The sequence below is a fragment of the Cyprinodon tularosa genome, unplaced genomic scaffold, assembly GCF_016077235.1.
Source record: "Cyprinodon tularosa strain WSP-4 unplaced genomic scaffold, ASM1607723v1 ctg331, whole genome shotgun sequence".
NCBI classification, from domain to species: Eukaryota; Metazoa; Chordata; class Actinopteri; order Cyprinodontiformes; family Cyprinodontidae; genus Cyprinodon; species Cyprinodon tularosa.
The window spans coordinates 476629-500020 of record NW_024039043.1 but is presented as its reverse complement, the minus strand read 5'-3'; the positions used below and the strand labels follow the sequence as shown (position 1 = coordinate 500020).

The window sequence follows — 23392 nt, the reverse complement described above, 5'->3', positions numbered from 1 at the left end:
TATTTCCACATACTTCTAGATTTTCTTAATAAGAACACAGTGAATAATATCTCTTATTTCTAATGGTCCAATACGGTTTTTTGTAATTTTAATGTCACAGCTCATTGTCAAGCAAAATTGATGCCAGAAAGTCATGCATGCTCACACCCCCTCAGAGACACATAGGAGGGCTAAAAATAGCACCAGTCTTACCTTTCTGTACACGATCATGTTGGGGGATTCATCCGCTACTCCATTGGTCCCCTGCCCGCTGCTGTTGGTCTGTGCCATGATCCTTTGAGTAAATCTGCCACAGGAAATGTCAGGAGCTCCTGTTATAGACAGAGAGGGATATTTTGGCCAGTCAGAGAAACAATGCAGCAGCAGCTGCCAAAACGTGACTCGTGCTTTTCTTTGCCAAGACAGGAATCATAAACAATGCTTGTGGCTTGTGGATAATGATGATGTTTTGGCATATTTTGGCATATTAAGAAGGATTGTGAAGGTGCAGAGAACTAAATATAGTTATCTTATATGTAATAGGAACAGGCTGACTTACTAGTCCCATGGTGTGATCCGTGTTAACAATTTCAAATATCATATAATACAATACTTACACAAATATACAAATATAATACAATATTTACACAAAGAAAATAACAGGATCTGAGAACTTCTCTGCAAAATAGCAATATTGTTGCTGAAATAAAATATCACACATTTTATATTTATAACAACATTGATTTATATGCTGCACTTTTGGATTAGTAAACACAAGTAACCCCACAAGCTAAGATAAGCTGGTTAAGTAGTTGGGTTATCAGCACCGGTAGCCAACCTACTACTACAAAGACACTCTCCAATCGATTGGCAACTGTTATTTAAACACCAGAACTGTGTTTTCAACTCAGTATAAGTATGAAATCAAACAACTATTTACAGAGTATTAATCATCCCAGAATGGTATTTTTTCTAAATCTATTTATTGAATATTTTCAACTTAAACGGCAACACTTATGACCAAGAACCAAAGAAAGTGATTTTTATCACCATATAAAATGCAAAATGCTGCATGGGCCAATGCCTTATTACAGTTTGGATGTTTCTATGGTGATCTGATAGCTTCTGAAGATCAAACTTAATGTTGGATGTTAATATAGATTTTTAGATACCTGAGCAGCTGCTCAGTGATGTAGTGGGTAGCACTGTTGCCTTGCAGCAAGAAGGTTCTGGGTTCGATTCCTGACCCGGGGTCTTTCTTTGTGGAGTTTGCATGTTCTCCCTGTGCATGCATGGGTTCTCTCTGTGTACTCTGGCTTCCTCCCACAGTCAAAACATAACTGTGAGGTTAATTGGCTTCTCTAAATTCTAAATGGATACGAGTGTGTGTGAATGGTTGTTTGTCTCTGTGTTGCCCTGCGATCGACTTGATATAAGAGTGACGGAAAACTAACAAATTAAGAGATTTTTTATTATTGCTACCTTGAAAACAGAGCTAATGGACCTGTAGGCTATGCCTTCACTGATTTGTTTATGGAAGAAAGAGCATTTATGTCCTTATGCTACATAAAATTAATACATCTGTTTAAAAATAGCCTTTTTAAAGTGTGAATGAGGATTACTGTTTTCATAGATTCACACTTTAACATAAAGAATTGCATGAAAAAAAAATTTAACAGTCTTTAAACCATAACTTTTAATTTTCTTTTTTTTTTCACATGCACTCAATTCATGCTTCTTTAGCAAAAGTGATTACAACACCATTACTTTTTTGCTGTTGTTTTTGTTTTTTCCCCCTGCTTTTCTGATAAGCAAACGAAAATAGACTTCTGCTTTCTAGAGGAAGGTTAGTGTACATTTTATGCAGAGCAACAGGTTGGGAAGAGGCAGCAATGCATTACTTTAAGTTTTATACAAGTGAGGAATAAACAGGTTACTCTGGAACCTTTTCTAACATTAATTTAAAGTAAATAAGGTTTTCCAATTTTTAAAACGCTGTTATACCTTAATAATGGAAACTGGCAATACCTCATTGGTTTTGTTTTACAGAATGTGTCTGATTTAAAACCATGTCCTTCTGTGTTAAACAGACATTTGTTAAAGGTATTTTTGAGCAGGGCAAAAAGTTTGTCCCAAAAATAATTGTTGCAATAACCGTTATTTCATATAAGCTTAGTCTTTGCACCAGAATCTAAATCAGTCATATTTTAATACTAATTAAAGTTCTGCAAGGACTGCATGCATGTTTGCAATAGAAAGATAAGGTGAGGCAAAGACCATAACAACAGTAAATCCAGGAAAACACACCGTCCCTAGAGGAGGTATCATAACCTACAACGCAGCTTGGATGTGTCCATTTGAGTAAAGCAGCCATTGTCAAAATGTGTGAGACTTTGCGAAATTATCTGAGAGCTTTGTGATTTCTTTCTTCCAATCGACACCATTACGGTAACCTAGTGAGATGTAGTCTGCAAAAAAAAAATAAATAAATAAACACCTTATAGGATTTAAACAGCGAAGTCATGCAACCTGCTTTTATCGTGAGGCCGTAGAGAGGTGCTGTATTGTCTTTTTACTACCATGTGTCGATGCCCTTTCAGCACCACGGACAGTTACCGTAAAACATCTCCGGCGTCCCGTTATTTTCTGCTTCCCCCTTGACCAATAAAAACACGATCACCGAAAGAGAAGGAGAGGACAAGTGGGGAGAGGCTTACCTGGAAACAAAGCTGCCCGCTTTAGGACGCCTGAATCCCCGCAGGTTTGGAAGCCTCGTCCTTTGAGTTCAGTGTGTCAACTGGCGGACATAGGAATGCGAGGGGTGTGCATTGGCAGCGGGTAGGAGCAAACATTCGGTGGACGCTCGGTGTGTGATTCAGATCAGGAACAGGCTCTGCTCTCTTCCCCTTAAAACGATGCTCAGTAGAGCGGGCGCGTCGCCGCGAAGCGCCGCGAGCGCGCATCGATCTGTGTGACCAATGGCGTGTGAGGAATAAAAAACACCCTGTTTTAGAGGCGTGAGGCTATTTTTTGGCACACAGTGTTGCTGTTATTAACTGCAGTGATTACTGTGACAGGTATAGGTCCTAGCGACAGATTTAGACTAATTGCCTGACAATACTGGGCGAACAATACTGCGCATGCTTAACTAGAAAAAGTCCTGTTTTGCTAAATATCTAAACATCTTTGATATTTTCCCATTTAGTCAATTTCCAACTACAATCTCCTACATATATTTTAAAAAAGAAAATACTGTGGGAGGAAACTGGTTTAGCATTTTTAAAGATTCACAAGCTTAACCCCTTTATTCTAACACCACTTTAAAAAAAAATCATGCAAAACCAACTATCTTCAGAAGTTCCTTCTCAACAGAATTTACGTGTGTAAGTCAATCTCAGTACAATTTCATCTCTTCTGTGAGGATCTGACAGGTTGGCAACACACAGTGACCTAGACCAACCATAGACATAAACATGAGACATTAACATGAGACTGTAGTGGGGAAAAGAAGTATTCAACTATTCACCCTAGTTAAATAAACAGAGATCAATGGATTTCACTCAGTCGGCACTTTATTAATATCTTTGCAAAAAGAGAACAGTTCATCATATGGCCCTTATGGCAAAGCATTCAGTCTTGTTCTGCCTGAGCAGTGAGTGTCCCCCCTTTACTTACAACAATAGAAAGTAGTCAGAGACAGAAATTACAGACACTTTGGTTAACAGTAACATGTTATGAATACACCTTGAGAAAGAATCTGGTTTGTTATGAGAAGAAGCTATGTCTGGTCTACAAACACCCTCATGCAGAGAATTGTGTGGCCTTCCAGGTGAAACAGACTGAGTGAAAACTTTTATAGTGAGTAAATAGGATAAATTAATTTATGAAATAAGAGACATCTACATTTTCCCGACAACAAGACATAGTAAGGAAATGGGAGGAGTATCTACCAGACCAGTGCAAAGCTCTCAAGACATAACTGTCCATCTCAACACTTGTACACAACACTTTTCCACTGTAGATACTTAGAAATGTATGAAAACTGCAGCAGTTCATAGCCCGTGGTGGCTCTATGATTAGTGGTTTAATCCACAAAGCTGGACTTTATAGAAAGTGGCACAAAGAAAAGAATTAGAAATCCCATTCAAAGATTGCCTAAAGCCATGTGTAGGAAAAGGCTGCATGTGCTAGACTAAACTTGCTCAAGTTCTAATAGTGGAAACATCATCACCCCTTGTTAAACAAGGTGGAACCATAATTATTTTTTGTTTTTTTTCTACAGCAAGGATAAAGCTGATCAGAGTGAATTGTAAACTGAAGGTACTGGGAAAAATAAATCCTTACCTGAAAAAATGGAGCTACAAAAAAAAAAAAAACAGAGGACTGGGATGATTAGATCAAGGGTGGGTTTAGCTCTGTCTTTAGCTAAGCTAAAATTGCTAGATTTAAACTCCCCTCACACCCCTGCCATGGATTGTTCTTCCTGTTGTCCTCTGGGAAAAGGCTGGTAGGTTTAGCAGATCCAGCTTCTTCCCCACCATCAGACAGCTGAACTGTTGAAAAGACTAAATCATGTCACAGACTCTGCATCTTACTTACAAAACCAAACCAAAATCTGCATAATTGCACCATATACACTGCTCAAAATTAAAGGAACACTTTGAAAACACATCAGATCTCAATGGGGAAAATATCATGCTGAATTGGGCTGAATTTAAAGACACCCCAAAAATTATAGTGAAAAAATTATGTGGCAGGCTAGTCCATTTTGCTGAAATTTCATTGCAGCTTAAAATGGTATTCAGTAATTTGTATGGCCCCCATACAAATTACTGAATACCGTAATGTGTATGCATGCCTGACAGCATTGGGGCATGCTCCTAATGAGATGACTGGGGTATATCCTCCCAGATCTGGACTAGGGCATCACTGAGCTCCTGGACAGTCTAAGGTGCAACCTGGCGGCATCAGATGGACCGAAACATAATGTCCCAGAGGTGTTATATTGGATTTAGGTCAGGCGAGCGTGGGGGCCAATCAATGGTATCAATTCCTTCATCCTCCAGGAATTGCCTGCATACTCTCGCCACATGAGGCCGGGCATTGTCGTGCACCAGGAAGAACCCAGGACCCACTGCACCAGCATAGGGTCTGACAATGGATACAATGATTTCATCCCAATACCTAATGGCAGTCAGGGTGCCATTGTCTAGCCTGTATAGGTCTGTGCGTCCCTCCATGGATATGCCTTCCCAGACCATCACTGACCCACCACCAAACCGGTCATGCTGAACGATGTTACAGGCAGCATAACATTCTCTACAGTTTCTCCAGACCCTTTAAAGTCTGCCACATGTGCTCAGGGTGAACCTGCTCTCATCTGTGAAAAGCACAGAGCGCCAGTGGCAGACTTTCCAATTCCGGTGTTCTGTGGCAAATGCCAATCGATCTCCATGGTTCTGGGCAGTGAGCACAGGGCCCACTAGAGGACGTCGGGCCCTCGGGCCACCCCCGTGAAGTCTGTTTCTGATTGTTTGGTCAGAGACACCAGAGGCCTGCTGGAGGTCATTCTGTAGGGCTCCTCCTGCTCCTCCTTGCACAAAGGAGCAGATACCGGTCCTGCTGATGGGTTGTAGACCTTCTACGGCCCTGTCCAGCTCTCCTAGAGTAACTGCCTGTCTCCTGGAATCTCCTCCATGCTCTTGAGATTGTGCTGTGAGACACAGCAAACCTTCTGTCAATGGCACGTGATGATGTGCCATCCTGGAGAAGCTGGACTGCCTATACAACCTCTGTACGGTCCAGGTAGCGCCTCATGCTAACAGTATTGACAGTGACCCTAGCCAAATGCAAAACTGGTGAAAAAGAGTCAGAAAACATGAGGAGGGGAAAAAATGTCAGTTGCCTCTACCTGTAAAACCATTCCTGTTTTGATGGTTGTCTCGTTTTTGCCCCTCTAGTGCACCTGTTGTTAATTTCATTAACACTAAAGCAGCTGAAACTGATTAACAACCCCCTCTGCTACTTACCTGACCAAATCAACATCCCACATGTTTAATTAACTTGATGCTATACTCTGATTACAAAGTGTCCCTTTAATTTTTTTGAGAAGTGTATATTTCAATGCTCTAAACTTCCATATCAATGTGTATTTTTGCACCATGCTTTTTTTTTTCTCCCACAGTGTTTACATTTGATCACTGCTGCACTTTAAGAAATGGAAATGTCGTGAGAGCTGTACAAAACGAAATTTCTGTGTATACAAAGAGACAATAAAATTTGTCTAAATCTAAGTCTTATGTCTACCAGCCATAGTGTTCTCTGTACATCTAAGTAAGGAAATGACAGGCCTTGACCAATATATTCCAAAGATATCATTTAGAATTGATTCTTTGCTAGGCTTTCTTTTGACTGGTTGTGGAGAAAACAGAGAGCAAAATCAATGAGTTAAGGTAATAGGTTGGGTTTCTTAGAGAGGAAAGGTATATTTCTTTATAACCAGTTTGTGAAGAAAACAAAGCATAATGAGTTGTTACATAATGTGACACATTGAAAAGTATGCATATCTATTTGAATCTGCTATAATGGTTTTATACATTTATATTAGTAGGTTGTACCTATTTGTCTTGCAATGTGACAAGGGAAGACATTTGTTGTGATATGTGCTGAGTATTGAAAGTAATTTGAGCTGATTTACAAAAGAAGGTTTGTATTCATCATAAATCCCTAAGTGATCCTTCACACCCCCAACATGGACTGTTCTCCCTGCTGCCCTCTGGGAAGAGGCTTCACAGCATCTTTTGCAGGGACTAGCAGATTCTGCAGCAGCTTTTCCCCCATTGCCAGCAAATTGCTAAAGTTTTGAAAAAAAAAAAAAATCAAGACACAGACTCTGCATCACACTGATAACACCAAACTAAACAGAATTCAACTAAAAAAGAAAACTACTGCAGTTTTGTACAATATATATTTGTCTCTGTAATCCTCCGAACTTCCATATTTATGCGTTTTGCACCATGTTTTTTTCTCCCACAATGTTTACATTTGATCACTGCTGCACTTAATGGAATGAAAAGGTTCCTTTCACTGCTAAGCTGCTGCTCATTTACTATCTAAAGCTGTACAAAACAAAATTTCATTTTTTATACCCTTTGTGTATACAAAATTACAATAAAAGTTGCCTAAGTCTATTCCATTTAACATATGTAAACTGTAAATAACAAAATTGAGGCCAAACTAAATTCTAATCCCCTGTCAGTCTTTTTGTTATGAGTTAGTCATCTTGGATGTAGACAGATCGTTAAGGAGCGTAAACACAATAAATTGGAAAGAAAAAAATGTATACAAAATGTAGTTCTAATACCATAAAATGACATATTTAAGTTTTCCACATGATATTTGACTATGTGCTTGTCAGCCTTAAGATGAGATCCATCCAAATACTGGATCGAGTGTAAGAAACCATGATGAAATGAAACATTTTGGTATCTACGGATATGACTGAAAATATTTATCTGAATATATTTTGATTTTGTTGCACTGTGGCTTTGAAGTATGCAACAGTTCAGGCGTGAAAGATGACAGATGTGTCCCTTCCCCCTATGCCCTGTATGTTCATGTATTATCTAACTAATGTCCTCTTTTGCTCTTTCAAGATTCAGGCTATTTACTACAATAAAGTTCTGCTCCTGAGAGATGTACAAATACAATGTTAAGTCTAAACTATAAAGCTTTCCTGCCATTACACATTTTAACAGCTAGAGATATTTAACTTTTCCCTTTAACTAATTTTTGCTTACATTTCATTCTATCTAATGAGAAGTTGGCCCATTTGTTTTCACTTCTTTAATTCTGATTAGATTTTTAGAAAGGCAGGGTTAATATGTCCATTTCTTATTGCAGACTTTGTTTTTTGCAAAAGTCAGAGCAATGCAGCAGGCAGGAGGGATCATAATGAGAGAAAAACACTTAAATGCAAAATAAATACAAACTTACAACTTAAAGTGAAGAAGAATGCTTAGAAACAACAATAGGAACCTAAATCAAAAAAGTAAAATTAGAGAAGGATGGGACAATCTAATGAGACTGAATGAACCTGGAGGAAGATCTACAAGATTGTTAAGATGAGAAGAAGATGAAGTGAGTCTGAATTACTAAATATGGAATGTAGCAAAGCTATGGGGGTGCAAAAACTGGGAGAATTTAAAAAATTTAAAAATAAGACACCACAGCTATAAATCAAGACTAAACCAGCAATACTTAATACCTCAGTATCTTTGCTCTCTCTATTCAGAATCAAAATACCTATCAAGGCCTATATATATATGAAGTAATAAAACAGAAAAACAAAAGATTTCGTGCAGCTGGCAAGGAAGTTGACCCAGAGGGGCAGTTGAAGGCGGAAGACTGGAAGCCATCCTAAAGAGAAGCAGAGTTCAAACAAGCGACTCAGTGGCTGCTCTGACCATCAGCAGGGCTCTGGAGGATGACCTGAAGGCAACATTATCTGATGTGGAGACTCAAAAGTCCAGTCTCAATGCCATAGTTACCGCCAAAGAGACTGTGAAGGACAATGACGCTGTCACATAGACCGGCAGTCAAGCTCTGGAGGTCTACCTGGTGGAGGTAATTTGATTCAAATAAGACAGTATAAAAGAAAGCCAGGGGCAAGTTGTATATAGTGGACAAGATTTATCTAATTACCTAAGTTAAATAAAAAAAAAATAATGGAGGACCTATAACTGAAAACAGAAATAGTACAGAAAACAACCACCATACATATTTCCACAAAACCTCTCATGACATGACTTCATCTTCATCTAATTTAAGATTACATTTTTTAAAGGGTTTTGAGTAAAAACAAATTAGTCTTCATATAAAAAATATTTTACACTTTTTGGCTGTTTTTGCACATTGATTATACAAAATAATTTTTCAGCAAATTACTTCTTGGCCTTCCTGCCTTTTACACATATGCTAAAACATTATCAGTTTATGGGCACCAAAATGAACCTGGCTCCTGGCAGCAATTAAAACGGTATTAATTGGAAAATATATTTATTGTATCACTGATTTATTTTTCCTCTGGCTAATTTGGGTTGAATTCACGGTCAGGTTTTTTTTAACCATAACACTGCAGATCTCTTGAATGTCCAGATTTCCTTTTAATTCACTTCTTTGTACCAACATAGCATTAGGATGTATACAGTTTATTTTAGATCTGTTTTAATACTTTTTTTAATACAATGCTAAAATGCCTCTGATAATATTACTCACAATACTAAGTGTAAGTTACTTATAATAATGTCAGTACAGCAACCGTATTATCTGCTTTTCAATATCTTCGAATGGTAACAATGTTTCATGTCTATTACAAATTGAGAGCTCACAGAAATTCCAGTTTAGTTCTCCCTGCAGATCATTTGATGATAACAAAGCCTTTTAAGGTGATGACATAAGGCCTTTGCTTACATCTTTATAGTTACTTCCAGTTAGTTGAAGAGTAGTGGCATCAGCTTATACTCCATTTCTATCAGTGGCTTGCAGCCAAAATAAATATTTAATCTGGTTGATAAAGACATAAATGCAGTGCATTCATTTGGCCTTCTGGGAGCATCCAGCTGGAAGAGCCTGAAATCTAAACTCTGCATTTAGGTATCAAGTTCAAAAAGTGATGACACATTTGCTGATCAGAGGAAAAAGCACCCAAACCACTTTATTTTTTTTTTCAAATAAAACACATATTAATCCAGTCTTGCTATTATTTGTTTATTATATTTATTTACATTTTTGTGAACTACTGTGAAAAATCTTTAATTGTTCTAGCTTGTATATATTTTAGTCTGTTTAAATAAATTTGTGTCATTTCCACAGGGCTACTTCCTCTAATTGAAGAATGTGACCAGCAGGTGTTTCCTCACAGCTGGAGCTCATCAATCCCACTCTGAGGGAGCTTAAAGAGGAGCGGAGTCCTGAAAGTAGATGCCAGATTGATTTATTCCACTAGCATAATCAGACCTAAAACTGCTAAACTCTTGCATTTCTTGATGTTCTATGCACTGTTGCTCACGTGCATGTTCACCTGCCCTCACTCATCAGCCTATGATTCTCCGCCTGGGGGAAAAAATAAGGAAATCATTAACAAAAAGCACCAATCACCACCACCTGCAAATCTCTGTCTCTGTGGATATACTTACATTCCTCTTTTGAAGCTCCACCATCACCCACAGTTACCTACATATCTCTTCTGCTTGACTAACAAATTACCTTTACTTCCTCAGTGCCATCTTCCACTATTCATTAATATGTATTAATATACTTTTCAAATCCATCTTTGGTGTTCATAACCGCTGCCTGCAGTGAGGTCAAATACTTAACCAACTTGAATTCCCTACATTTCCACAGTATTCTAAGTGCCAATCTATTCCCTTTTATCAAAAAGCATATATGATGGAAGATATGCAAGCTTTGCCTCATTGATTTAGCAAAGTTTTCCATTGCCCTTGAAGTTGTTTTTTTAACATTTTGTCATCTTGCACCCACAGACAGCAATGCATTTTATTTAGATTTTATGTGGCAGAAGGAGTAGATGATTTCCAAATGAAGGGAAACTGTTTATGATTTTAACAATTTTGTAAAGAATCATTTTGACTAGATCAAAAGGGCGCAATAATATCTGCTTTGTAAAGTAAACACAATATCACAAACCTAGAGGCCAACTCTCCATTTTTCAAGATCTATTTTGTTTTATCCTTTCTTATTTATTATTAGTCCAATGAAACTTTAAATTTAAATATTTTGATTGAAGAAATTTGGTCAAAGGTTAACCTTTCTTGTCCAATACAGTTTTAAGTATTTTTAATACACTAGGATACAGTAATATGTAATTAGTCTCTCTGTTACTGCTGAGGAAAGCATACACACAACATGATGTTGTCACCACCATGTTTCGCCATTGGCATGGTGTTTTCAGGGTAATTTGGAGTATTTGTTTTTAGCCAATTATCTCACTTTACAATTACTGTGGATCTAAAAGTATTATTTTGTCTCCTTGTACTAGACGCTTGCTTCCCATTACTTTCTGTTATCAGAATAAATAAATAAAACTAAAGCTCTCTTTAGGTTGTGACATATTTTAGTGTTAACAACTAATAGTTGTGCTGTCAATGAATAAAAACTGCTCAAAGATTGATTGCACCACCAGAATGTCTGCGGCTCCCAAAGATCTAAGATGAGGCAATTGGCTCATTCTCTAATTAAAGCTCTACTGATTGGGCCATTTATTTTATATGGATAGTAATATGTGATATGTGTACAACTGTGATATGGTCTTTCTTTTTCCAGATAATAGATTGAAAAGTGCTATGTCAGATGGTCAAAGTCTTACATATTATTTTAAAACCTAACGCTGCTGTAAACTGCTCCACAATTTTATCCCTGACCTATCTGATTTGTGCCATTAATAATGCTTTGTGCTTAACATTAGGTTGTTTCGCAATATTTTAAGTTTTATATGAAAGCTGAAATTTGTCTGTTTAATTTTCCTAATGTCAAATATTAGTCTGTTTGCTATTACTTCCTTAAAATTATTTCAGATCTGTCTATATTTGATCATATTTTTTCCTAGAATTTTAAGGGAACCCGTACCATGTAAAGAAACAAAGTATTAGTGTAAGTGAACACGCATGGCTATAAAAATAACAATGTAAACCAAGTTCTGACTCTGTGCCTAATTCTGTGTGGTAAAAATAAATAAGAGATGCACATTCACATTATGTGAGTATGGTTATGTAATCCAACCACCTACCCAGAGCAATCAATAAGATACGGCTCTAATTTAAATACTGAGGAGTTCTAAAACTACCAGCTAAATTAAAGTATAGGATAAAAGATTAGTGTAAAACGCTTATTCTGAAGGGACTAGTGGACAAAATAATTTTAAAGTTAACTGTTAACCGTGTATTTAAACTGAAATTGATTCAAACTAGTCAAAATTATTTTTAGATTTCACTCCAGTGGTACATTTTGGCAATGAAAATCTAAAAGTGTTTTTTTTTTTTTTTTAAACAAAACGAGGAAAAAAATATTTACTATATATATATATATATATATATATATATATATATATATATATATATATATATATATATATATATATATATATATATATATATATATATATATATATATATATATATATATATATATATATATACACTTGGGAAACGATCGATTGAATATATCGTTGACGTTTTTACAAAAGCTAGGTCAAAGACTCCATTTCCCACAATGCACCTGTTCACGCTCGTCGTCAGTTAAAAGCGTGAGTTAAAAACGCGGAAACAAAAGAACTAATCAGTTTTTCAAAACAAGCACCGAGTCGGCATAAAGTGAGCCTCGTCGTGGGTGACAGCTGTTAGAGTTTACATCGTAGCTTCTTATAACCCACTCAGAAAGCCTCAGCATGGCTTTGAAGAGGATACAGAAGGTAAGAACAGCGTTTTTAAAATTTGTTGATTGTTCCCGACAGGATGAAGCTATGCGGCGGAAACGCCTATGTAACGTTAGCATTTTGTTTGGTAGCCTTTTCTGGGAGCTGTTAGTATGACTTTGATTTTCCAGAGTTTTTACTTTCTTTATGTTATCACTGTAAGTAGTTTTTGAAGCACTGGAACTTTTGATCAATTTGTATGTTTAAAAATCATTTCCTGTTAATCTCACAGAGCCGTATCTGACATTAGGAACAAACGTAATGATTTAAGATGTTTACTATCTTAATTGTAACAAGCTAATATTTATTGAAAGTATTTTGGACTAATGGTTAACAATACTATGAAAACAAAAATGTCAGCAATATTTAATTGTGGTTTCTATGTAGAATTGTCTTCCTCATATTGTTATATTAGTGAATATTTCCATAGGATGCACAGTCATCATTATTGTTGTTAAGGTGGGCAAAATGTTGATTTTATTTATTTATTTTTTCCCCAGGAGTTAAATGACTTGCAGAGAGACCCCCCAGCTTCATGTTCAGCTGGACCTGTAGGGGAAGACAGTAAGTTGGGCATCTAATTTGTCCTTTTCTGTTCCTTTTTTTTCCTATTTTAATTTTTTTAACTTGTGACTGAGATGCTTCCAGTATTAATCATCTAACCTGATCTTTCTTTACTTTTTTTTTTTCCTTAAGTGTTTCACTGGCAGGCCACCATCACAGGACCAGTAAGTTTTTGTTTTTTGTGTGTGTCTTTTTTTCTGTTGGATTCTGGATTTGTTTCCAGCATTTTTTTCCCCACCAAAGTGCTTCTAGATTTCTAGACAATGGTGTTTTATGTTGAGTTTACAGCTCTTCCTGTTGTGTATGTTGAGCTCAGACTAGCATGCTCTATTATAACAGTATTCACTGAAGCCCGTGGTGTTGTTGAGCCACAAATATAAGGCATGCTTTGGCAATAATCTGCTCTTCTGTTTCAGAATGACAGCCCTTATCATGGAGGAGTTTTTTTCCTTTCTGTGCATTTTCCCACCGACTATCCATTTAAACCACCAAAGGTAGCATTACATTCTTTATACAAATGTATGCTTAATAGTTCAACTAAAATGTAAATTATGAGCTCTATTCTTTATTTGGTCTTTGTTTATCTCCATAGGTGGCCTTTACTACAAAAATCTATCATCCAAACATAAACAGCAACGGAAGCATTTGCCTTGACATATTGAGGTCTCAGTGGTCCCCTGCTCTTACAATTTCAAAAGGTAACTAAAATTTGTATCGTGATAATTCATTACAAACCACGTCACAATAGATGTGAGAAGAAATGCTAGAATGCAAAACACTTTTAAAGGTAAATGCATTGGGCTAAACCAGAAGAGTGCTCTTTTGCCCTTTGAGAAAATTTGCTTCCATGCAGTTTTTGGGTAAAAGAAAGGGATTTGCCTGCCACAAAACGTTCCATACTAACCTTTCCTAATTTTGTACCAGCCTTGGAGATATTTTGTGCCTGCTTTGACTACTGGTGGTGTAAAGTAATTTCTTTTAATCTGCCTATTATCTTTCATTGAAACGCAATGATGGTCCTTGATATTTATAGCATTTATACTAAAGATGGGTAATTATTGTATTGTGTATCACTGTCACAAAAATGTAACTACAATTAATAATTGTGTGAATCCTGCTTTTCTAACATTTTTAAGAAAAAATTTTTCAGTATTTACAAGAGTTTATCAATAAATGCAGAATTTACCTTTTAAAATTGACTGTAGGCATGTACCTCTTAGTAACAAAGATGCACTGCTTTTTTTCCTATGGCAACATAAAGAATGCCTAAAATTTGATTTTAGAGCAATGTTGACTATTTATAAGGCTCTAGCTATGAGATGTTTTTGGTGAGACAAACTTTGAAACTAATTTTAATCATCAATGATATCATTTTTGCAATAAATGCTGCATAACCTTGTCGCAGAAACATCCAGTGCATATCCTTCATATTTCCTTCTTGCAGGATGTTGCTGAGTCATTTTTGGTTTGATGAAGGTCATAGCCTGCCTTATTTTTCTAATTTAAGAGTGACTCATCCCGAATGGGATCAGAAACCAAATTATTGAGAATGGATTGATATATAAACTAGATGACTTTTGATTTGAACTTTTTAAAATTCATTATAATTGGTACAATGAGGAAATTTCTACAATGAGAAATAAATGACTCCAATTTAATTAAACCTCTTTTTGTTTTTTCCTCCTTCCATTTTCAACCATCAACCAACTATTTCATACCCGTGTCCTAAACTCTGATATAACCATTTATCTCTCTATATGGTTAATCATTGTCATTAATAATTATGACAAATCACAATAGAACTGCTTAAGTCTCATGTATAATTTACTCAATCCTATATTTTTAGCTAATCTGCCAGTCAAAGATTAGGACATTAAAATGAAGATGTATCCTTCTGCTGGTATATAATATTAAACACACATATAATCACTTGTCTTTATTGAAAACTTTAAATACCTTTTGTATTACAGAAATTACCCATGTACCAAAAAAACAACTTTTTAATACATCAAAAATTACATCAAGAGACAGTCGGTTACTTTAGCATGAGAGCGCAGTCTTTCTTTTTTCATAATTTGTTAATTTTCAAGTTTAGGGACTCAATCAGTTGGTCCAGAGTCATTAACACTCCCAGGTGATCAGGAGACAAACTGATTAGAAAATAGAACGAGCTTTCCAAAAAATAAAATTAAAACAATCCACTGGATTTTGTTTCCAAGTTTGAAGATGTTTCGCTTCCCTGAAAAAGAAACTATTACCTGGATGACTGAGAACCTTCACCAGAACAAGCTTTCTCTTCCCTGTTTATTTTTAAATATTCAGCATGCATTGAGAATTTAATGCTGAGATTTAGGACTTTTATTATTAAGTCAATGCTTTAGAGGTTCAGTTGTGTCACTTTGGTAGCAGAAGTACCAATGTGTGTAATACAGGGCATGCGACAGCTGCATTTAGCAGGACAGCATTCTTGTACCATTTCCAAGCATTGTTGAACTATCTGCTTTAACCGGTGACCAGTTTATGTTGGGATATAAACAGTAGTAATGTTGCATTTTGTCTTCCTGTGCGGTTGAAAGAAATGGCAAAACATATGTTTCTTAGACATACGGGCAAGTCGTAAACTGACCTGGAGGCACACTAGACACGGCTGTTTTCACACTCACCTAGAAGTTTTATGGTGAACAGAGTAGTTGGTTTGGTCTAAACTTTGTCTGCAGTTGTTGCTTTCTTAAACACTTCATAATGAGATGTTTTTTTTGTTTGTTTTTTGCTAAAACACAGCAAATGGCTCAGCAGAAATGGGATCTAGGAATTTATGTTTATCCAAACACAAATGTAAAAGATCAGATCAGATAGTCATATACTGGTGAAAATCTGCTTTTGTTTGTTTTCTGATTGGATAGCCTTAAGGAATCAAAACTAAAAGTGTTTTTAAAAATCACAGTTAAGCTAACAATAGAAAATGTTACCCTGAGATCTAAGTGTTACAAAAGCAGGGATTAAAATGTTTAGTGTCAAATGCAGCTTTAAATCTTATTTAAATACCAGAATAAAATAAACATGTATTCTAGCTCAGTGAAGATCCCAAGAAGCTCGATTGAATTTCAGACTCAAACCTTAAGGAATCCCCCAAATTTATGTAACGGCAAAGTAAAAGGTTTCCTTTAATGTCTGTTAGTCAGATTTATAAGAATAAATTGAATATGCTGAATTAACAACACGGTTAACAAAAGGCCTTTATTTTGAGCTAATTCTGTTATTTTGTCCTTTAAGTGTTGTTGTCCATCTGCTCCTTGCTTTGTGATCCAAATCCTGATGACCCACTTGTTCCTGACATCGCACACATCTACAAGGCAGATAAGCAAAAGTAAGTATTGTGGTGTTGTTTTCTTTTATTTAAACTGACAAATCCTTTTTTTTAATCCATCTACTTAATTTAAAATTTTCCCAATTTTAAGGTACAACAAACTGGCCCGAGAATGGACCCAGAGATATGCAATGTAACATGAATATATCTTGGAACCAATTACTTCCCCCAGAGCTCCTTGAAAGATGACAGTACTGTTCAACTGCTTTCTTCACACTGGTTGTAACTGAGGTGTTTAATATGCTTAATGCACTTTCTCTACTGAGGTTTTACTTGACTTAACTGTTTTACTGTTTTGGCATTATTCAAATTATTCCTTTGAATATTTTATTTGAAGTGTTGAGGTGGAGCAAATTTGTTTCTTTGAAGAGATTTGTATTTATATTTTTCATTATCTTGAAATAAAGATATTTAGCAGAATTTGAATTCCATTTACCTTTTCTTTTGTTTTAGCTGTCCACAAGAATTAAGCAAGCATAATACAAAATGTAGAATAAAGACTTTGTTTGACCGCCTTAATGTCTGTTTAATAATTTAGGTGACCACTAGATGTCATACTTTACTATGTACTAACCAAGCTTTTGTTTTAATTTTTTTTTTATGAGGTGTTTTCTTTCATCTCCTCAATACTGTTTTGTTTCATTTCAATCCATTTGCCAAATGCTTAATTTTGTGGGCTGTGGTTATTACAGTGTTCTGCTGCAGCGGTGAAATAAAAATAGAAAGGATGTTCTCTAAAATGAAATTAAAGCCTCCATTATCTTCTCCAACAGCTGTCCCACTGTGGTTGTTAAATGAGCAAACACAGATTGATAAGGTGTTCCAGTTTTCTTTGAATACGTTAAATCTTTATATTTAAGAGGGGATGCAAACATGTCCTTTAAGCTGATAAGTTTGTGAAACGTTTAATTTGATCTTATAATTTCAAAGATGGCAATATAATGTGTCATGTCATGAACAAGCATACTGAATAATGCTATTGGGATGTAATGGAACAGTTTTTTGCCATCTAATATACATGTTTTTTTTTTTCTCTGGTTTATTGGAAGCTATTTACTTTGTGTAGTTGATCTGCAAATTTCCTTTTTGATAGAGTGATTCTAACAGATTAACTTTTTATGATTTCATGCCTGTGAGAAATTTCATTTAAATTGGTTCTATTTTTTTTTTTTTTTTTTTTCTTAGAGATTTAAAGCCATGCTGTTGCAGAACAACCAAATGCTACTTGATTAGGTTGTAATTGGTAGCTAGAGGAAAACATTTTGGATTATTGCTAAAACTACTTTCTCAAAAACTTCCTTTAAATTAACACACTCCTCTTGGGATTTGATCTATTAAAGTCATGTTCTTTTTTTTTTTTTGTCTGGTGCAGTAATCCTGATTGATTGCACATGAGAAGGTCAATAAAATGTTTTAATGACGAATTAGGTCTGCAGGTTTGAACGAAAAGTGTTTTTTCTATCATTCAGTCTCAGTTATAATTCATCCCAATGGTCAAAAGTGTAAATATCCCTTAGCAAGTTTTATAAACATCGAAATGGTTTTCTGTATGGATATTTGTGGGCTTTTGGAAGAGATAATCAATTTCATATTACAGAGTAGTAAATAAATTGAGTTAAAAAGTTCATTCCAGGGGTCTGTTTTACGATACAGGTTTACTGAAAGCTTTTTTAAACCTGAAATCCGGGAAACTTGAGTTTTCGGTTTCAGGAAGATTGTTACTCAACCTCTGCTTCAGTCACCATAGTAACATTCTCCCCAGAGCTAACCTGGTTTGCAGGTTTTGTTCAGTAAACTCTGAGTGTCCTCTGTCTCTGTTCTCCTTACAGCCAATCACACAGTTTTTTTTCTTTTGTGCATTAAAAAAAAAAGTAATTCACCAGGTCTGTTCGACACATTAGGTTTTAAAAAGAATCCTTGCATGTCCATTTGACAAGGATCTTATTAAACAATGATCAGTGCTTTTTCACAGAGAATTAAATATTTATAGGGAGAGGATTCTACAACTCAGTTGACAGGATATTAGATTTATTTTCTGTGTAGTTATTCTAAGCAACATGCGGATAATTTTATTTTTATTTAGATTGCATTACATGAAGAATTACTGAAATTATTTTCAGATTATACATAAATGAATTCCACAGTGAGAAAAGGAAGTACCTTTAGGGTTAGGTTTCACTCAGTGATAACAACCTAATGAGCCTACTGGAACAATCTGAAGCCATTCTATGGGACTGATAACCGCTAATAATGACCATTTATTTGGATGATAACATCCAAAGCAGTTGCAAACAGTGATGGAAGACAGAATCAAACTGAGAACCCATGAAATGATCAATAAAAAATTTATTTTTCATCTTTACCTGCTGCCAGATGATTTCCCCTAAATAGATACATTGATCCACTACCATTCAGGAAATAAATCTGGAATGTTTTCATGATCACAACAGACTATGACCGTTTTTACTGATCTACAAATAGAACAAGAGAGAGGAGAGTCCTTTTTATAAATGTAAATACGGCCTGCCATAGACTACTTCATATAAATTAATGCATTAACTCGAGCAACAATCTTCACCTTCGCCATCTTCCTTACCTGTTTCTGTCTTTTAAACAAAATTTCCATTTTGTTTTTCATTTCTTTATTAAAATCTCCAGTTCCAGTTGGGTGAAATAGGCCTTTTGTCATGGTGACTCGTCGATATGGGGCTCCACTGATGATGGCTTTCTAAACTTGTCACACATGCGTTTAACTCTGAGTGGACCTACTTGGAGTTGATTGAAATAATTTATAGCTGCTGTTGTGAACCCGAAAACCCAGAGTTCCCAACTTTAGGCTAGATCAATTTAGAGTTGAGGATTTGATTCTGAGTTTGTTTAACCTGCTTCGTGAAACAGAACCCAGGGGTCCAATGCTGGCTGACCTTTTGTTTCTGAAACACAGTTTTGTGTGTGTTGGAGATATTTGTCTGACTGGAACTCTAAAATGTGTCCAGGTTTCAACCATCTGAGCCAAGCTGATATAACCTTGGAGTAACCTGGGATGTGCGGGAACCACCAAGCCTGAAGCCTGACCCCATTGTCCGTTTCAATAGCCAAACAATTTAGAGACCTCCATAGGCCATAATAGAGCCAGAGTAGAAGGTCCCTGCTCCAAACCTGAAAATATGTTTAAGTCGAAAAAAAGATTAACCTATTTCATCTGACCAACAAAATGTCTATAAGAACCTAAGTGAAACGTTTAAACATGCAATGACTGCCAAGTATGGTGGTGATGACATGAAGAAAACATGGAACAAAACCCAAGTTTGATTGTTGTGACCAAATTATGAAGAGTACAATCAATGAATGCACAACATATTGAGTTTGGAGATGATAGGCAACAGTGTTCATGTCAGCTAGAAAGAGGAAATTGAAGTCCAGGGGTGCTGCCATTTAGGGCCCTATGAAAGACATTGATATTCGCTGTTTAATCCTGAAATATCAGGGAAAACGTAAAGATAATGTTAACTACTGCAGGATTTTTCTTTTTATATTTGAAATATCTAGTGGGTCATATGTTTTCTTCTTTTTTGGGGCCCCCCTCAGTCAAGGGCCCTTGGAATCTTTCATGAATGTGATGTGCAGCTGGTAAAATCAGGAGCATCTGCATAATGTTATGTCAGTATAGATGATCACAGGGATTTCTGTATCTTGCTCCAAATGTGCCCATAGTCCTCTTTCTGCATTAGTTCCCTGCATCAATAATAATAAAAAAAGTTTAATGTTTCCTTTTTATTAATGTAACCTAAAACTTCCAAATGCAGTAAAGTTTTTTGATGCAAAGTGGCTTTAATTGCTTATTCCACATTGTGTATGAAGTTGCTCAGCCAGGAACAGACAAATGAAATTCAGCGTCTTTCTCGGAACCAGTAACAGTCTGGAGATCTTCTGGACTTGGAGGGAGGGGAAGTCGGTTTTCTAAAAGTTTCTGGGAGGAGTCTGACACGTGAAACTTTGCCGAGGAGCTGTTTGGTATGTGTGCTGGTAGTGGCTCCGTTAACTCTGCAGACTGACCAACTTCAGAGAGAGGCTCACTGCGCTGCTGTTGCCTATTTTTAGAAGTCTGTCCAATGGAGGAAAAACGAAGGGACTTAAACTAACCAGGGAGGAAAAATTATATTACAAAAAAAAAAATCCTGACTGCCTCAGAATGAGCACACACAAAGCCTCGGAGTAAGGGAATTCAACAACCTAACAGACGGCTGTGTTTTCTATTTATTTAACTCTACTTTAAAAGTCAAATTGCTGTGGCCCCTGGAGAAAGTTGCGCGCTGCGCCATGGCTGCCCAGTGCGACCCTCTGAGCGGATACTTGCAGCAGCAGCAGCAGCAGCAGTCAGACCAGGGCTCCAACAGCGAGCGCAGCACCGACTCCCCTCTCCCCGGATCAGAGGAGGACCTTAGCGGCCCCCATCCACTGCCAGACCCGGAGTGGACAGAGGAGAGGTTCCGGGTGGACCGTAAGAAGCTGGAAATCATGTTGTTAGGTAAAAAAGTTACCAAAATATCTTCATTTAAGGTGATATTTTCTGCTTTCAATTATAATCAAGCTTCACATATTTGTTACCAAGCAAAGCGAGAGGTTTTTTCCAAGTCTAAAATAAAAGTTTAAATATTTTTTTTTTAGTGACAAACATACTATATTATAGTATATAAAGTTTATATATATATAAAGTCAATCCTTCATTGTAAATGTAAAGAATAAATGAGAAATTCAGACTATGAATGCAATGAATGCCATGTGAATTTTACGCAGTGCGTATAAGTAAACAAAATAGCTGACAATGCAAGATTGTTTTGGTCTAATGTATCTAAATACTCCTTCAAACTTAAACAATAGGTTGAAACAGTAAAAGTTCTCTATTACATTCATACAGACCACAAGGTGTCGCTACACAAGCTCCTTTTTTACCTTCTAGTGTGTAGACTAAACTGAAATTGACCTGAACATTCAGTTTGCTTACTTTTCAACTGAGGAGTCTACATGTAAAAACAACTGATGCAACAGGCTTGGCTCATCTCAAAGATTTCTTCCTCCATACTGACTTCTTGACTGTTGCTGAAACAATTGCTTAAAACATGATGGATTCATGCTGAGCTCCTGGAGTAAAAACAAAACAAAACACAAGCAAACAAAAAATATAGTATTTACGCAGTAATATTAAAACAGAAATGAAAAACACAAAAGGAAAAAATAAATCCCTCCTATTTCTGTATTGTGATTGCCCTGTGTCACAGTATCAACATATGCAGTATGGCAATGAATAAGATTGCTTTAAGGGAAAACATGTCGACTAAAATAATGCAGGGCCGTACATCCAAACCCTGCTTAATTGACTGAACTTTGTTTTTTATGTTCACGTCTCATGATGGTACTGATTGAGATGCTAAAGCCCGAGGAAGGCAAAGAAAGAAAATTGTAATAACAACATTAAAAAAATAATAATATAGTTTTTTTCAGTTGTAATAATATATTCCACATGTAAAATAAAGAGTAATGACCTTCTAAACTTTTTAAGGGAATCTTGTGCATAAAAGTATTCCGTTTGGTTATTTTGCTACAGAATAACACAAATGTAATAAATTCTTATTAGCTGTGTAATTCAACTTTTTATTTGTCCATGTAGCATTCTTGCAATAAGCTAGTGCTTGCTTTAAAATACATTGCATTCATAAAAATAATTGGTGGGATCCCCACAGCATGGTGGTGCCATTGCCGTGTTTATATCAGTAACCACACCATAGCTGTCCATGTTTTTCACAAGAGGGGGTTTTGATTAATTTTCTTTATGTTTCTTGTAAGCCAGGTAAAGGTTAGTAGCCTTCTGTTAACAAGTGGACATCAAGAAGTGAAGCAGGGGCATTAGAATATACCGCTCAAGAGAGACACTTAGGCTTTACTTCTCATTACCAGGACTTAAAAGTGGAGGATCTGTATAGGGGAGAGATTTAGCAGTTTTCAAAAACATTCTTTTTTCTTTGAATATGAAAAAGTAATTATCATTAGTAGCAACTGCACATTGATGTGGAACAAATAAGGCAGACTTAGACTGTAATTCTTAAATAGTTCTTGTGCGTCGTTAAACAGATCCCCCACCGGAAAGGCTGAGTTAATCTGGTCGTTCATTTCAAAACATATGAATGTGTCATATTTAAGTGTTTTGCTGGGTGTGCTGACCTGTGGAGTAGATCCACAGGAGTTCAGCTAAACTGAGCTTGAAGCTATTTTTTGTGTCAAAAGTTTGTAGAACAGAAAACCTAAAAATGTATTGTTTCGACATTGATTGCACTTGATTTGAAATGTGCTCTATAAAATGTGGTTAAAAGTTCCCATTAGTGAATCTGATAGGGTTTTGCAAATCATTCGGTCTTATGTGGAACACAGACACACACAGACAGATGTGTCCATGCACACATGTGGCTCTCCTTGAGAATGTCCTGGTGGTTGCCTCTCTGCGCTGTACATTCCTCAAAGCTCCATGTCATCTCGAACTCTTCCAGGAAAACAACTTAAGCAGGGGCCGGCCCCGAGTCGGAGTCCTCCGGACATACCATGCGCCACGTCACGCCAGCTTACCCAAACATGTCTGTTTTTTTAGTTTTGCATCTGTGTATGTGAAGTGATGTAGCTGTTTGGGGGGGATCTCAACAGTTTTTCAGTTTGTCCTCCTTGTCTTTTTAAATGTCTCTCCTTCTCTCCTTCTAACAACTTGTTTCTCAATCTTGTCTTTATGACATCATGGCTGACACGGCTTGTGTTGACATTGCAGTTTAGATGCGGAGTGGAAACGTCTGCTGTGCCTTAGTGGCTGGTCTGCCTGGTGGCTCAGAGTTTCAGACTATCTCATCCTTGAAACTGCTTTAGCTTTTGACCTATGCCCCCCGCAGCAGCTAAGAGGATTGGGTGTTTATGCATGTCTGTTATGGTTAAATGTCAGCAGATGCTATATA

General features: G+C 36.4%; 3 protein-coding genes across 3 annotated transcripts in view; 2 read left to right on the top strand and 1 right to left on the bottom strand.

Annotated features, from left to right (window-relative positions):
• rgs7a (regulator of G protein signaling 7a) overlaps window positions 1–2919 on the bottom strand; it is a 78711-nt gene extending 75792 nt beyond the window's left edge. Inside the window, exons 1-2 of the mRNA XM_038293908.1 lie at window positions 2697–2919; window positions 193–311 (exon numbers count right to left, since the gene is read on the bottom strand). Coding sequence (XP_038149836.1) covers window positions 193–270 — 78 coding nt within the window. The 5' untranslated portion in view covers window positions 271–311; window positions 2697–2919. The remainder of the gene's footprint in view (window positions 1–192; window positions 312–2696) is intronic.
• A 9377-nt stretch (window positions 2920–12296) lies between these two features.
• Window positions 12297–17843, top strand: LOC119789101 (ubiquitin-conjugating enzyme E2 D4-like). Its single transcript, XM_038293872.1, has 7 exons — window positions 12297–12466; window positions 12970–13033; window positions 13166–13197; window positions 13450–13527; window positions 13626–13731; window positions 16307–16400; window positions 16492–17843. Exons 1-7 carry the CDS (start codon window positions 12443–12445, stop codon window positions 16535–16537), a joined length of 444 nt encoding a protein of 147 aa, XP_038149800.1. The 5' UTR covers window positions 12297–12442; the 3' UTR covers window positions 16538–17843.
• A 2416-nt stretch (window positions 17844–20259) lies between these two features.
• Window positions 20260–23392, top strand: part of LOC119789100 (protein bicaudal C homolog 1-like) — an 87363-nt gene continuing 84230 nt past the window's right edge. Inside the window, exon 1 of the mRNA XM_038293871.1 lies at window positions 20260–20928. Coding sequence (XP_038149799.1) covers window positions 20721–20928 — 208 coding nt within the window. The 5' untranslated portion in view covers window positions 20260–20720. The remainder of the gene's footprint in view (window positions 20929–23392) is intronic.